The 16,194-nt window shown below is 34.4% G+C and overlaps 2 protein-coding genes across 3 annotated transcripts; both read left to right on the forward strand.

The window, feature by feature from the left end:
• Positions 1-392: 392 nt before the first annotated feature.
• LOC138893671 (uncharacterized) lies at positions 393-1,502 on the forward strand. Its single transcript, XM_070178322.1, has 4 exons — positions 393-495; positions 555-1,025; positions 1,072-1,181; positions 1,395-1,502. Exons 1-4 carry the CDS (start codon positions 393-395, stop codon positions 1,500-1,502), a joined length of 792 nt encoding a protein of 263 aa, XP_070034423.1.
• A 4,659-nt stretch (positions 1,503-6,161) lies between these two features.
• LOC104103349 (heavy metal-associated isoprenylated plant protein 16-like) lies at positions 6,162-7,903 on the forward strand. 2 transcript variants are annotated; one of them, XM_009611247.4, is made up of 3 exons: positions 6,162-6,789; positions 6,946-7,030; positions 7,549-7,903. In XM_009611247.4, the coding sequence occupies exons 1-3, from the start codon at positions 6,784-6,786 to the stop codon at positions 7,836-7,838; spliced, it is 381 nt and encodes a 126-aa protein (XP_009609542.1). In that variant the 5' UTR covers positions 6,162-6,783; the 3' UTR covers positions 7,839-7,903. The 2 variants fall into 2 exon arrangements, with proteins under 2 accessions (XP_009609542.1, XP_009609541.1); XM_009611246.2 differs by lacking the exon at positions 6,162-6,789 and having other exon boundaries at positions 6,796-7,030.
• The last annotated feature ends 8,291 nt before the right edge of the window (positions 7,904-16,194 follow it).

Consider the following 16,194-nt stretch of genomic DNA (forward strand, 5'->3'; position numbering starts at 1 on the left):
CTGAATTCATAGTTGAGCTAGGGTTTGTAGGGGTTCAATAACTTATAGTTGTTAGACCTTCTAGTAAATTGTATGAGGTTCAAGGGGATGTGGGGATTAGACAGTTGATATCCTCTCTTTCTAATGAATATAATGTAGTGAACCTATATGATGTGGATGAATGTGACCCCCTATTAAGTGTATTCCCAGTATTGTTGATTATGGTGAATCATATTCTTGTTTAGATGAGGCTGGTACTGACTATAGCTTAAGTGAATTAGGATCTGACTCTAGTTCTGATTTTGAGGGATTTGATTCTGAAGGATATGATTCTGAAGAATTACATTGACTCAAAACACAAAAAAATAGACATAACTGAGAATCGGAATGATTACAAGGAGATATATAAAGGCATGGTCTTTAAGGACATACCAGAATCTAGGAAGTTTATGAAGTTGTATGCTCTAGCCAACAAGAAAGTCTTAAAATTGAGGAAGAGTGACCTAAGGAGGGTTGGTATAGATGCATTGTGGGCTGTCCCTTCGTTTGTTTAATATCCAAAAATGGTAATGCAGGGGTTACTGTAAAGACATTAGAGTCAGAACATATTTGTGGCACTGCATATGATAATAGTAATGTTGATTTCAATACCATTGCACATTACTTTAAGAGAAAGTTACAGGATAATCTTAAGTATAAGGTAAGGGAGATGGTACTTGATTTGAAAAGGATTTTTGAGTTAAATATGAGTCATGGGAAGTGCAAGAGGACAAAAAGAATGATATTGGAGACCTTAGATGGGAGTTTTACAGATGAGTACAACAAACTTGATGCTTATACCATTGAATTGAGGGAGAGTAATCCAGGCAGTGATGTAATGATTAACATTTCAAACAATGCACTTGAAAATGGGAAAAGAAGAATCTTGAGGATGTATGTTTGTTTCAAAGCTATGAAGATGGGTTTCAAGTTAGGGTTAAGATCATTTATTGGTGTAGATGGCACATTTTTAAAAGGGAAAGCCAATGGTCAAATTGCTAGTTGCTGTTGGACAGGATGCACAAAACCATTTTTATCTTTTGGCATGGGCAGTTGTTGATAAGGAGACAAAGCATTCTTGGAACTGGTTCCTACAATTGCTTCAGGGATCTCTAGACCTTAAGGAAGGAGAAGGAATCACCTTCATGTCAAAAATGCAAAAGGTAATGTTTCTGAATTTTTTTTCTTTCTGTTGTCTAGTTTTTGTCTAGTTTTTGTTGTCTACTTCTGTCTAGTTTTTGTTTTTGAATTTTTTCTTTATGCATGTTTTCCGAATTTGTTATAGGGATTAATTAAGGCAATTAAAACTGTTCTACCACAAGCACATCATGCTGAACTTGTACCTATTTATGTTTTCTGACTTTATTTTTTAATAGCAACCAAAGGGAAAGCAACTAAGCAAGGGAAAACAACCTTTGAAAAGGACAAGAACTTTGTTAGATTCTGAAACAGAAGATGAAATACACTGTTCAGCACCACAATGACTCAATCAAGTCAGAAAAATGGATTTAGCTTCATGCCTACATCTAGAGTTGGTCAATCAAGTATGGTTCCAAATTTCTCATAGATAGAACATGATGAAAATGTTGTGGTTAGGCCAATAGTGATATCAGAAGTCAAGACAAGACTTCAACCGAGGCAGCAGGTAAACTTACCAGCTGGGACAAGATCAATCAACTTTACTGGTGATCACACTGGTGTTAGTGAGCCCACAGATCTTTCATATTCACCAGCAGGCCTGATGTGGAAGGGTAAAGCAGCTACAACTCAAATCAGTTAGAAAAACAAAGGCAATAGAAGATTGGGAAGCTGAAGATAAGAAAAGAAAAATGATCAAGTTATTCTATGTAGTTTTGTGTTTATTTTGGGATGTAATTACTGCAAACTTAATGACAGTCTCTTGTTTAATGTTCTGTTAATATTGGTATTGGTAACTGAATTGGATGTCATAGTATGATTTAAGTTGTGTTAGTTTTTGGGATTATAGTCTGACATCCAATCATCAGTTTCACCTACTAACTTTACTATTTTTGGTGATATGTAATTACTGCATTGACAGTACTTCTGATATGTAATTACTACATTGGTGATAACTATCCAGATTTTACTGCATCATAGACTGAATTAACTGCATTAAAGTGGATGCCCAGATTTTTACTGTTAGTGAAATGCCCAGTTTTACTCTGCATTAGAGCCATAACTGCCTAGTTTTTTTACTGCATTAGAGCCATAACTGCCCAGTTTTTTACTGTATTAGAGCCATAACTACCCAGTTTTTTCTGTTAAAATCTACATTATTCTGTTAAACTGGGCATTAACATGGCATATGAAGAACTATATTTAGTGATTACAACAAAGATGACCAACACAATAAATCCGAAAATGAAAGGTATACTGTACTACATAAATGCCATAGTGCACTACACAAAATGCATTCATGAAAATATGGATTACAACCAAGCTGACCAACACAAAACATTCATGAAAATCAGGATTTTATAACAGTTAACTTTATCAAAGCCCTACTGCACTACATAAAATGCAAAATTCATTTCATCAACAATGCCACAACAAATCCGACTAACAGTGCAAATGCAACCATAATGAACATCTTCATGTGCATCACTTTCACTTCCATCTCCCTTGCTTTATTCACTTCAACATCATTCATAGCCTCCAAAACATCAACCTTTTTCATCAATTTGTCCCTTTCAAACTTGCACGCATCCAACAACATATTCAGCGTCCTGATTTTGACATTTGCAGCATCTAATTTAGACTTGAAATCGTTGATTACTATCAACGCTTTGTCCGAGAGGGCTTCGTCTTGCCATTCCCAATATCTACATGACTCGCCCTTACAAATACAATCAATAACTATGTTAAAGAGCAGAAAAAATAAAACATTAAATGCATCGACGAGTAATGAATCACCAACGAAATTCACACTTACTTCAGGTTTAGCACACTTGTAGAATCTCCTTCCGGGGTTGTTTGTAGTCGTCAGAGTGAAGTTTTTCGCAATCTCCTCACAGTAGCACCTCCTTCTCGATGTAACACTAGAACTAGACATCGAACCAAGACTCAGATGTGTTGGTCGAAGAAGAACAAAGAAATTTGAATGAAAAGTTATAGCATTTGAGTTGTGGAAGAGAGGGAGGGACATCTGCAGATATGAGTGAACAAATTATGGTTCACACATTAATAAAGGTGAAAGGTCTAGTATTTTAGGGTCGGGTTGGGTAATGGGTTGGGTCAGATCTATACTAAATCTAACCGGATAATTTTGGTGTTGCCACGTAGCCCATCTGTTAAAATAAGGGTATTTGTTTATTTCCGCAATACCAATATGGTACCTTTAACTACCCCAACTCCTATCTGAATATTTCTCAAGGATTACAATGTCATAACTGCGAGACTGAATTCACCATATTGGGTTTCACTATGCTTATCTTGTACGATCTGCCGATTTATCTGTATCCTCTTGTCTAGCCATAACTAGGCTTTCCCTGAATCAACTACTAACTACTCGTTGGTCCATTCTCATATCTATATTCCGTGTAATCTCTCATGGGATATGTCCTTTGTCTTAACTTACCTCTCGCACTGGCTCCTTATGTATCAAGTACTCACTCGTACTTATTTATCAATAACATCCTGATCGGGAACCCTTACTTCCCCCTCCCCCCCTGACATCGTGCTTGCGTAATGTTCTGGAGCCGTAACCTATCTGTGGGATTTGAATAAGTGCAACCTCATCCCTTTCTCATTTTTATCGCATTATTCCTTTACTATTTCATAGTTCCCTGAACCATATAACTCCTACTTAATACCATATCACACCATCTTTCCCCCTCTCTTCATCTTTGGCGTCTTTTCACATATTCACTAACTCTTACTCGCCTTGCGGAAATCCTTCTATATCACGGATAACGAAAATTCTTACTCACGAGGGTGACACCTAGTGTAAGTGGCACACTTAGTCCCTTAAGCTTAACTCTGCTCACAGTGCTTACTTTAGGAAAACGTCTTCTTGAATGAACTTTAAAGGTTATTCTTTTGTTGTCCCTTCTATTATTGCCGGAACGCTATCTCTGAAATTCTCACGATGCCAACTATTATAAAATCCTTTAGTCCCTAATTCATGTTCAGTTTATCTTATTCACTGGCCTACTGATTTCTATTACTCTGGGGGTCTAACTTGTCCTTCTGGTAATTATGTTGGAGTCACTAACTCATTTCTCGAAATGGGGATATGACTTTATGGATTATACTCTTTTATTGCCTCAAGGTCTGTCACCTCTTATCTTTTCCTTCACTGGAATATAGACTCTGTCATCCTGTCATATTTTGATTTGTTGTTATTACTCACTTATCACATCATGCTCATGATGCTTCATTTACTCTCTTCTTATCTTCATGCTAAAATTTATGTCTATCACTTTATTCTGAAAGCTTTAACAAAATATTCTTTTGCTTTTAGCTCCCCTTGCTCCATCCACTAGCTCTTCGGGTCGCCTAACATTCTCTCTTTACTGGGGACGGGAGTCATACTAAGGTAAATATTTATCCCTTCTAGGATTCAAGTACCTATCTTTGTAGTTTTTTGAACATTCTAGTATTCATATCTAGCTGTACTATTCTAGAATACACCATCTGGTGTCTCACAAAAAGAGTATAATGGCAGGGGCTTGGTTACTCTAATAGTATAACAGAGGGCTTATTTAAACTATTGATGATAGTAGAGGGACAGATCAGACCCTTTTCCGTTTAAAATATCCAACAATCCTGACCCACTCCTATATATTTGGACGTTCGGCTAAAAATAATTACATTCGCTAGTTAAATATATAAAAAATATACATTGATTATATATAAAAATATGTATATTATACATTAATATTTTAATATATATTTTACATGATATTATTTTTAGGAGAAATTATACGGTGTAGTTTTCCCTTCAATTTTTTTAAATCTTAACAAGTTTAACAAATATAAATTTTAATTTGCAAACATTAAAATGATAATGTTCTATTTATATGATTCTAAAGGAGAAGCAAAGAAATATATGGAAAAGAAATTATTTAAAACCTTTAATTATATACATATCCAACTGGTTAGCACATAAATGGACTTCACATGATCTTTTCAATGGAAACTAAAAGTGTTTTAATATATAATGATAGAGCTAAAATATTAGCAAAAATTATCGTTCCATTATCAGATTTTCTTAATAAATTTGAGTTATGGATCATAATTAATAGGAAAAACTACACAGTATAATTTCTCCTAAAAATAATATCATGTAAAATATATATTAAAATATTAATGTATAATATACATATTTTTATATATAATCAATGTACATTTTTTATATATTTAACTAGAAAATATAATTATTTTTAGCCGACCGTCCAAATATATAGGAGTGGGTCAGGGTCATTGGATATTTTAAAAGATACAAGTGGGTTTATTTAATACAAATAATACACGTGACGGATTAAGAAAATGCCACATGGCGAAGTTAAAGTCAAAAAATTGACAAGGTTAGTTATGTTATATATAGGGGTAAGTTTGAGCCCAAAAACAAACGTTAGAGGCATTTGCGGACCAAAAGATTAACGAAGGGTATTTCTGAGCCCTTTTCAATACGTTAGGGGTATTGTTGGCCCTTTTGTTAAATATAGGGGTAAGTTTGAGCCCAAAAACTAACGTTAAGGGCATTTATGGCCCAATAGGTGGAAGAAGGGAAAAATTGAGCCATTTTCAATACCTTAGGGGCATTTTTGGCCCTTTTTCGTTTAAAATATTTATAGATATTTAATTGACTTTGTAATACATATGTAGGGTCTAAGAAAAAACTATTAAGTTTACGTGAACATTGTTTACCCTCAAAATCGAGTAACAATTGAATTTGTAAATGGTTTTAAGGATATGCGATCTAACTTTATACAAAACGATAAATCAGTTTGCGATTGAAATAAGTAATGGAAAAGTAAATACAAACAACAAGAGTTGAACGGTCTTAGCCTTGGAAGATTAGCCACCCTCGAGCCAAAAGCTCTTTTATCGATATCACAACAAAATAACAAGAGAATAATAAGAACTTTAAAGAGAATAATAATATATTGCTTTGGGATGCATGTTACAATATTTTTTCCTGAACAATCAGACCCCCTTTATATAGTAGAGAAATCCTACTTTAGGTACAATTCTATAAAAGGTAAAAGATCTCTTGATTCGCTGATTTTCGATTTCTTACTAATACGTGCCGAGATTCCCGCAGCAATATCCGACCGGTCGCGAATATTTCGGTCTTCTGTTACTTAACTCGATAATGTTTCTCCGAGCTCGTTCGAGGCTAAGGTCGACATCGGACTCACTACTCCTCGAAGGCAGGCGTTCCGACCTCGGGTTCTAGCTCGATGGGACTCGAGGTCGATCCTCAGTCTTTGACTGCCACGTTCCAAGACCAATCTATCAAGTTGTACTCGATTTCGACCGCATACAAACATATAACATGTATACTAGGTACTCCCCTACTTCATAAGTCATAACGATTAATAATGTTAATCACTTCATTGTCCTCTTCTTCATAGCGTGTTATTTACGACTTGCTAGATAGGAGCGAGTCCCAACTATAAATACCCAGAAAATACAATATTCTCCTCAGTACAATTTCCCAAGAATTTCAAAAATTACAACCTCTCTTTACGATTTCATATTTATTCTTAAAGCAATTTTCCCTTCTAAACACAGAGAATGAAGGTATTTATGCCTATATTTCTTTTAATCATTCGAATTAGTAAGGGTTAACTGAACAAAAGTACTTGGCAGAGTGGCAATACTTCTTTCATTCTGCTCATTGTTAAGCTAACTTTGGATTATTTCATTTACTAATGTATGCTCTTAAAAATTGAGCAGCAAAAGATTGTTATTAGGTTATGCACGAATGGAAATGATCAGAAATCGCGATCCAAGGCCTTAAAGATTGCCGTTTCTCAGCGAGGTACATGTCTCATTTTAGCTTTCCACACGTTTAATATTTCTAAAATATAGTCAAACATCTCTATAACAGTCTAGTTTCGAATTTTTTTGGCTGTTATAGCGAAATACTGTTATAGAAAACATATAATTATAACATAACATAAAAATTGGTTTCATAAAAAACTAACTTTTATTATAAATGACTTTTGTACAGAGGTCGGAGTATATATATCTACCTTTATATACACTAATTGTTACCCCGAAACACTATAAGTACTATTTTTTTAGCTCATTGTTAGAGCTGTCACTGATTTTCTGAATTCATATAGTGTTGGTTTTTAAATTCTTACACAAATAGCCGGTCAAATTCACTACTACTTTTCCTAGCTAATATATATAGATTTTATATATATATATATATATATATATTATATATCCGCCGGGTATTTTTAGTGTAAGCCGTTGGGTGGACTGCTATCTAGATCAATTCTTTTCTATTTATATTTTACTAATTTGATTATATTTTTCTATGTCATGTAGGTGTGGAATCAGCAGCAATGCAGGGAGGAGAAAATAACCTGTTAGAAGTGGAGGGAGTGCAGATTGATGCAGTGAAACTAACCAAATTGCTTAGGAAGAAATCGAAGCAAGCAGCAGAGCTGTTGAGTGTTGGCCCTGTTGACAAGAAAGATGGTGACAAAAAAGAGGGACCAAAAATGGAAGTTGCCATGATGCAGTGGCCATCTTATAACTACCCATATTACGTTGTACCTCAATTTCCACTTTATGAAGTTAGAGATTCATATCAAAATGGCTGCTCCATTTTGTGAATCAACGGCGTATACATGATTTTATGTAAGCAGTGTCGGTTTGTTGTTGCAAATCAATTACTATACAGATTGGAGTTGAGGCTAATGGGGTTGATAGACAGTAAAACTTTTGGAACGGATAGGTTGATATAGTTGTGGTAAAATAGATAACAAAAAAATAGTTATCCATCCGTATTATCCACTAAAAAATGGACTGGATAATGAACTTTTTAAAAATGAGTCAAATATGGATAAAATTCATATTATCTAAATATCCACTTAGAAAATAGATAGCTAATGAGTTTAATTTTTACATTTGTAAAGACTCAAATTAGCTATATCCATATTATCCGTTGATTAACCCATTTTCTATCCGTATTAAATGTGGGTCGGATCGGATAATTTTTATCCGTTTTTGCATTACCCGTTTTCGATCCACTCATATCCAACACGACCCATCCGTTTGCCACCCTTGTTTGATATCAAGAAGAAAGGTGTGACTTTTTCTTGATAATAATGTCACAAGTAAACATGGGATGGTAAATAAAACTACAAGGCCGTGAAATTGACTAAGTTTCATGAATAAGTTCTACTTCTGGAAGGTTTAAATTATGCAACTTTGAAGTAGTGTCATCAACTCATCATCATGTGTTTCATCTGTTATAAATTAATAAATGTTTTGTAACATTTTCATTCACCATATTTTCTCCTATAAAACTCAATCTTTGATTGCTCCAACCTATTAGTTTCCTTTGTAATTTTTAATCACACCATTAGTAGAATAGCCGGGCTTGGTCTTATATCATATTTCTTTTTTACCAGTACTAGTAATTCTCAACGCCATTGGACTGCCTAAGTTATGAACTTGTTCCTTTTCTTCATAAGAGATAATAATTAATAGGAGAAGGGAGATTACTTAATTCGAACTTGTGAAACTGCAGTTAAAATCGTATCCACTCAAGGCTGCCTCTATAGGACATAACATATTTGTTCCTAATAAACAATAATTCTTTTCACAAGTTACGGGGTACTGAACTAATTAAATATTCTAAGAGCAAGCCGTTATGATAAGTATATAATTTTTGTATCTGGATATTGTATAGTTTTGTACATCATCGTGTTAAGGCAACCGACAACAACGGGTAGTTGTGTTGATATTGATTTGGTAACAAAGAAAGGTTAATATATAAAAGTTAAATCCTTATGATAATTACAATAAAATAGCAAAGCCATTACTTAATGCAAAAGAAAAAGGAGACTTTGAACAAACCTGTTTTTTGGTGTAGTCATAAAAGGAGATTATGATCATTACCAAGTCCAAATTGGTCTGCCTGTCTCCTTGGGGCCAACTAGGAATAGTGTCAATATTTTGACAATGCTCTTCTTAGTTGGCATCCAGGGAGCCAGGCAGAACAATTTCATTTCTTGGATTGGATATATATATATATATATACACACTCAGCTGCTCTTCACCAATATTACTGTCTTTATTCTGCAAAGTCACACCAGTGGATGTAATTTTAGCAAGTGTTACTATTAAAAAGTGAACGAGAATAAACAATATTATCTCTGGTCTATATTATCTGTCTTTTAAGATTTCTTACACTTCTTAATTAAGAACGATAGCTAATAGTAGTTGTATTTATAAGAGTATTTGTCTAAACAATAGTATATCTGTATTAAACTTCTCGCATAATTAACACTTCACTAATTTGAAGAAATAAATACTATATTTTTTATTTCCCTAAAACATCAATAATTTCCGAAAAAATTTAGTTTTCCGAAACGACAAATAATATGGACCAGAATAGCATCGTTTTTTTCTTCATTCTTTGCTTAGTGAAAACTTTCTCTGGGGAAAAATATGCTAGAGAACTCGTTAAGAGTACTTAATAGTCAAGAGAAGAAAAATAGTCACGAAATAAAGGGACACTTAGATTTACCTTATTTTGTAGCTCTTTCTCTACGTAATTTACTTCACTCGTTATCGAACTAGGCTTGAATATATTGATAAGTAAGCGAGAGAAAGAATACACTAAGAAGTAATTATTCAGTGAATACTTTCTAAGAAGGAATTGGCAAAATATTTAAAGGTCTAAAGAGAAGGCAAGACAACACAAAATCCAATCATTAGGGTCGAAGACAAGTCCCTTTAGGCAGCAGACGGCAGATATGGCTACAACATGCACAAGTATAATCAATATTATAATTTAATGGATATATGGTGATGAAACCAAACAAGTTTTGTGTTGTTTTCTGGGTCTTCTAAGAGATTTGGCCTTTTGCTTTTGATTCGAAAGATTATCTCACTAGTCCCATCATGATTAACTTAGACAAAATTATATTAGTTCAATTTAAAAATATAGTTGAAGAGTTAATCTAAATAGGTGTACATTCAATCGCTCAAACTAAAAATGGAGTCAGAATATACTATATATATATATATATATATATATATATAATATGTGTATAATCGTATATAATTTATATATACTAATTAGAAAAAGTAAACCGTGAATCCATAAATATATATTGTGACTAATTAATCATTTGGTGCCATTGCTTATTGAATGGGATGAGTTTATTGAATGAGGAGTTGAGCATGACTTAGGATTGTAGGTGTGGCAATGGGGCGGTGCATCTACAAGTGCGAGTGTAGATGCGGGACGGATGGATGCGAGTGAAAATACAATACGGGATGGGTTAAAATTTTGTGGGTTAAGATACAACCTGCACCGCCCCACACCGTTTGCGGACAAGGCCAAAGCCACTGCATTGGACAAATCCAGCCTTTATTGGGGCGTTTGACGGATACTTTCATGTGCAATAATAATTAGTTAATTAAAACCGGGCACTTAAACTAGTGTGCGTAGGTTTGTAATATTTTTTTTTTTGATCATTTAAAATTTAACTGGTATCCCTCTGTCCTATTTTATGTGATGCATTTTGATTGAGCATGAAATTTAATAAAGAAAAAAGACTTTTGAAATTTTGATATAAAATAAATTATAAATTTTGTTTGGTATAAATCATCTCATTAAGGATAAATAGGAAGCTTAAAGTTAATTATTTTTAAATATAAAAATATATCATTATTTTTAAATATAAAATATATACCATTCTTTTTTTGGACAGATTAAAAAAGAAAGTGCATCACATAAATTGACCAAGAAACCTAAAAAATAAGGCAGTTAACTGGTAAAGTTGAAGGGGAGCCTTGGCGTAACTGATAAAGTTGTCGTCATGTGACCAGGAGGTCACGAGTTCAAGCTGTGAAAATAACCTCTTGCAAAAATGCATGGTAAGATTGCGTACAATAGACCCTTGTGATCCGGTTCTTTCACGGACCCCGCACATAACGGGAGCTTAGTACACCAGGCGTGGAATTGTTGTTACTTTTATATGTAGAAATTATTTTACTCATCCTTCCAACTAGTGGCGGAGCCATATATGATAGAAGTGGTTCATTAAAAAATTATACTATGCAAATAAAATCAAAACAAATTGCTCTGTCCATCAATTTTTTCAATTCTCTTGATATTAGTGAATTTTTTAAATATAGTGATAAAAGTAGTTCAAACATGTGCCTTAAATGGTCTTATTTTTGCAAATCACCCAACATTCAAAGGTGAAAGTTCATGTATCCGTCCATATTAAACTAAGGTAACATTTGGACATAAATTTGGTTGAAACTTGAAAAAAGAGTTTTTGATGTTGTGTTGAAAAATAATTTTTGGAAGTTAAAGTTGTATTTGAACATGCATTTTATTTGGAAAAAAATTGAAGTTTGTGAGTGAAAAAAAAAATTATCCAAAGATTGTCCTAAACTAGTTTTTGGGAACTTGATTTTTTTTAAAAAAAATGATCATATTCCTTGAACAAATAGTGTTTTCAAATCTTTTTGAAAAAAAGTAACCAAAATCTATGGCCAAACGGGATTGGTGGTGTCGCCATTTTCTCGGATTAATGTAACTTCATGTAAAAGATGAAAACTTTTTTGCTACAACGTTTATGGCATTGGCGGCTCAGAACAAAAAATCTATTAATATTAGCCCAACTTATAAAATATATCAATATTAGCCATACTATGCATAAAATATTACTAATATTTGCGACTATTTGTATACTTGAGAAGTGGGTCTATAAGAAAATTTCTTTCCTTTGAGATATACCCTTCTCTGTGCCCAAGTCAAATGATGACATTTGTACACTTAATTCATAGAACTAACATTTAACATTTTTTCTCTCTGTGGCAATTTGCAAGCCTTTATGCAATAAAGAAATTAGAATCAAGCATATGAATTTTGAGCGACGCTTGAGTTTAGCTCCACAACATTTCTCGGACCCAAACTTTAATGTGGGATTTCATCTTCAATTAAATTCAACCCTAGAATTTAACTAGCTTTACAATGCCAATATGAACAAATTACATAAGATTTTCTAGCTTCAAGATGCATAAATAGAATGATGTTAGTACTTAGTGGAGGTCGAATTATTAAGCTGACGAGGCCACAACCTTATAATACATGGTCAGAAAAGTGATGAGAAAACACTATTTGGTTGTTTGAAAAGTAAAGAAAATGAGCAAGAACTCAATTGAAAGTCATTGAAGAAACTTGGAGCTTGGGTTAAATTTTTTGAATATGTGTAGTTGTGATTTGTTTCAATTAGGTGTTATTGGATTATGTCCTAAATATCTTAAAGAGTTTGAATCTCAATTTCGGGATGGCACGGAGATTTAAGGTGAGTTGAGTTATCATTTGAGTTACCATTCAAATAAGTTTTTGCATGTATCTTCTGTATATATTCTGTATATCCTATATGCATTCTTGTATATTATTTGTATATCTGTGTATATCTATATATACACGTGTGAGATACATGAGTTACATGTTTGTAGAGAAAATTTTCAACTCAATTTTCTGCGAGTTTTGATTTCAAATCACTTTCAATCTTTTTCACATATTTTATATTGCCTCATATTCAATGAATTCCATCCATACCCATTGAGAATTTCTTTTCCCTAGGTATTTCGATTGTTGTATGTCATTGGTAGTTTTTGTTGGTAAAAAATGATTAAATATCATTGTATGGCTAAACTTCAGTAATTGCGAAAAGTGGTACATTCTCACATGTAATGTACGGATTCGACAGAACTCAGTAAATTTTGGTTCAACCATATATATTTGTTGAGAATCCACTGAATATGTATTTATAACTTTAGAACCCACAAAATTCAAATCTTAAATCCACATCATGCCATGTGCATATGATTTATATAACGTATATCCTTGCTTCTTTTCATTCTAAATCATTTTAATATAACATGTTGAGGTTAGGTTTTTAACTAATACGCTATGCCCAAATATTGGTGGCACACTACAGTGATTTAAGGATTCGATTGATCACTAATATATAGTCAGTCGACATTAATGGCTTTTCATGTGCCCACTGGAATCACAGCTTTTAGATCTTCAAATACTAGTGATACGTAGAAGTGTTCAAGAAAAATTGTAAAATGACGTGAAAAGCTAACATGTATTTGACTTGTTTGGTTTGCATTTAGAATTTGTTTTGACAATACTTAGTTAGATTTGGTATTGAATCAATAAAACTGAATATGAAAAAGATAAGACGTATAGTGTCTTGACAATCTATATATATATATATATATATATATATATATATATATATATATTGGAACGTGTCAGAAAATGATACTGAATCTGATAGGTCTTTTTTCGTATATGTTCTATTTCCAGTCATATACTGGTCCAATTCTATAAGGATAGGAATTCATCAGTGAAGGATAATCCAAAGTAGTCTAGACCTAGCTCTTAATTTTGGTGTTAATAAGTACATACACAACACTTTAAACTCTATAAAATCTTCACTTGTTACGGAGAAATCCTAATATTTAATTTTCTGGTTATGTTAAAAGGCAAACAAATCTAGTTGCTTATTGTTTGACAAGAGAATCTAGAAATTATACTAGTCCTTTATGTTGGAAGTATGCCCCTAGTTTTATTATAAACTGGTTGGTTGCTAATTCACCTAATAAAAGTGTGACACCCTAGGCGAATCTCACATCGACAAAACACAGGAGAGATGCTGGGTATATAAGTAGATAAGCCTTAGACTGTTGTGACACATTTTAAACCCATGAGGGCCTAGGCCCAGAGGAACAATATTACTAGCGGGCGAGGTTGTTACATATGGTATCAAAGCCACTCCGCGTGCAACCTTGAACGGTGGTGGGGCAAACCTCAACGAGGATGCTGAGTCCCTAAGGGAGTGTATGTGACACCCTAGGCGAATCCTACATTGACAAAACACAGGAGAGATGTAGCTCCAGTTGGGGGCAGGCACCGAAGGCACCTGTTGTTACCCCCGAACTTCAGGAGACTTTAGCGCAGTTCCTGAGCATGTTTTAATACAATATGTTTATGCAGGAATCGGGTCTTCGGGAAATGATCGGATGGTGAAAATTTTGTTTCTAAGGTTTATCGGTATGGGTGGAAGGAATAATCTTCACTTGAGAGGGTATTGTCGGGCTTATGAGGATTGGGGTGACGTGGGATCACCCGCGAATATATGTATGGTAAGTTCATTCAATGATTTCGTGTCTTCGGACTGGTTCGTGGCATGTTCGAGGACGAACGTTTGTTTAAGAGGTGGAGAATTTAATGAACCGACCGGTCGTTTTGAGAATTAACATCCCGTTTGGCGGCTTAAGGTCTCGAGCAGCTTCGTATTATGTATTGTGATTTACGTGTGTGGTCGAGTTCGGTTTTCAGATGATTCGGGATCATCATTTGGAAGAACACTTCTTGTGTTAGAAGCTTAAGTGAAAAGAGTTGACCAAAGTTTGATTTTTACGAAGACGACTCTGGAATGGTGTTTTGATTATTCCAATAGATTCGTATGGTAATTTTGGATGTAGGTGTATGTCCGGATTTGGATTTGGACGTCCGTAGGCTGATTTAATGCGTTTTGGCGAAAGTTGGAAAGTTGAAGGTTTGGAAGGTTGAGAGGTTTGACCGGGAGTTGACTTTGTTGATATCGGGTTCGGATTTTAATTATGGGAGTTGGTATAGCTCCATTGTGTCATTTAGGACTTGCATGGAAAATTTGACGTCAATTCGGGTTGATTGGATATGATTCGGTGCGAATTGTAGAAGTTGAAAGTTCACAAGTTCTTTAAGTTTGATTTGTGGTGCGATTCATAGTTTTGATATTGTTTGATGTGATTTGAGGCCTCAAGCAGGTCCGTGTTATGTTATGGAACTTGTTGGTATGTTTGGACAGAGTCCCGAGGGCCTCATGTGTGTTTCGGATGGGCTACAGGCCATTTCTTCTTATTTTTGGACTGCTAGTTGTTGTTATCTTGTGTTCTTCATCACGATCGTGATGAAGCAATCGTGTTCACATGTCGTTCTATGTAAGCTTGCATTTTTGTTCGCGAGGCTTTGAGGTTTTTTGTCTTCGCGTTCGCTTCATGGGATACGCGATCACGTATAAGGAACTGGAAGGGGCATCACGTGTCTTACTCTCCACGTTCGCGAGGTTATTAACGCGTTCGCGAAGGGTGATGGAGATTGTGTGCTACGTTCGCGACTGTTTTCACGCGTTCGCGTTGGGATTTTTGGCAGCTTATATTTTTGTGCTTCGCGATCGCGAAGCATATTCCGCGATCGCGATGAGTAAATTACTGGGCAGAATATAAAGTACTCTATTTCGTGTGCTTTTGGCATTTTATCACTTTTTGAGTTAGAGAACTCGGATTTAGGCGATTTTGGAGGGGATTTTCATGCTTTGGATTGGGGTAAGTGTTCTCACCCGGATTTGATTATATTTCATGATTCCATCTTTGTTTTTAACATTAAATTAGTGATTTGAGTTGGAGAAAATTATATCTAAAGGCAAGGCTAAGCCATCCGCCCTTCATTGCAGGGTAAAAGGGGAAACGGTTCCCAAGGGGTGGATTTTTATAAAAACATTCATCAATATAAATTGATGATTTGAAGGATGATTTGATATCGGAATTGGATAATTTTGGTATGGTTGGACTCATAGGAATGGGTGTTCGGGTTTTATGAATTTTGTCACGTTCCGAAGTGCGAGCCTGGGCTTAACTTTTTGGGTTGACATTTTAGTTTTCATTAAAGATCGAAGCTTTATTATCCGGAATTATTTTTTATGATTTTTATTTATGATATTAAGTTATTTTAGCTAGATCTGAGCCGTCTGGAGGTTGTTTCATACGAGGAGGTCATTTTAGAGTATTGATTTAGCTTCTTTGAGGTAAGTATCTTGCCTAACTTTGTGTGGGTGAAATTACCTCTTATGATTTGAGTTGTGGTGTTATTTGTGTTAT

Source organism: Nicotiana tomentosiformis, chromosome 6 (assembly GCF_000390325.3).
Source record: "Nicotiana tomentosiformis chromosome 6, ASM39032v3, whole genome shotgun sequence".
Taxonomy (NCBI): Eukaryota; Viridiplantae; Streptophyta; class Magnoliopsida; order Solanales; family Solanaceae; genus Nicotiana; species Nicotiana tomentosiformis.

Bases quoted from the DNA above. Each gene is read 5' to 3' on its own strand.
- LOC138893671 (XM_070178322.1), top strand. From the start codon at position 393: ATGGTCTTTAAGGACATACCAGAATCTAGGAAGTTTATGAAGTTGTAT. The intron at 496-554 runs GTATAGATGCAT...ATGGTAATGCAG, and splicing joins GAGTGACCTAAGGAGGGTTG to GGGTTACTGTAAAGACATTA. The intron at 1,182-1,394 runs GTAATGTTTCTG...ATTTTTTAATAG, and splicing joins TCATGTCAAAAATGCAAAAG to CAACCAAAGGGAAAGCAACT.
- LOC104103349 (XM_009611246.2), top strand. From the start codon at position 6,925: ATGCTCTTAAAAATTGAGCAGCAAAAGATTGTTATTAGGTTATGCACG. The intron at 7,031-7,548 runs GTACATGTCTCA...TATGTCATGTAG, and splicing joins GATTGCCGTTTCTCAGCGAG to GTGTGGAATCAGCAGCAATG.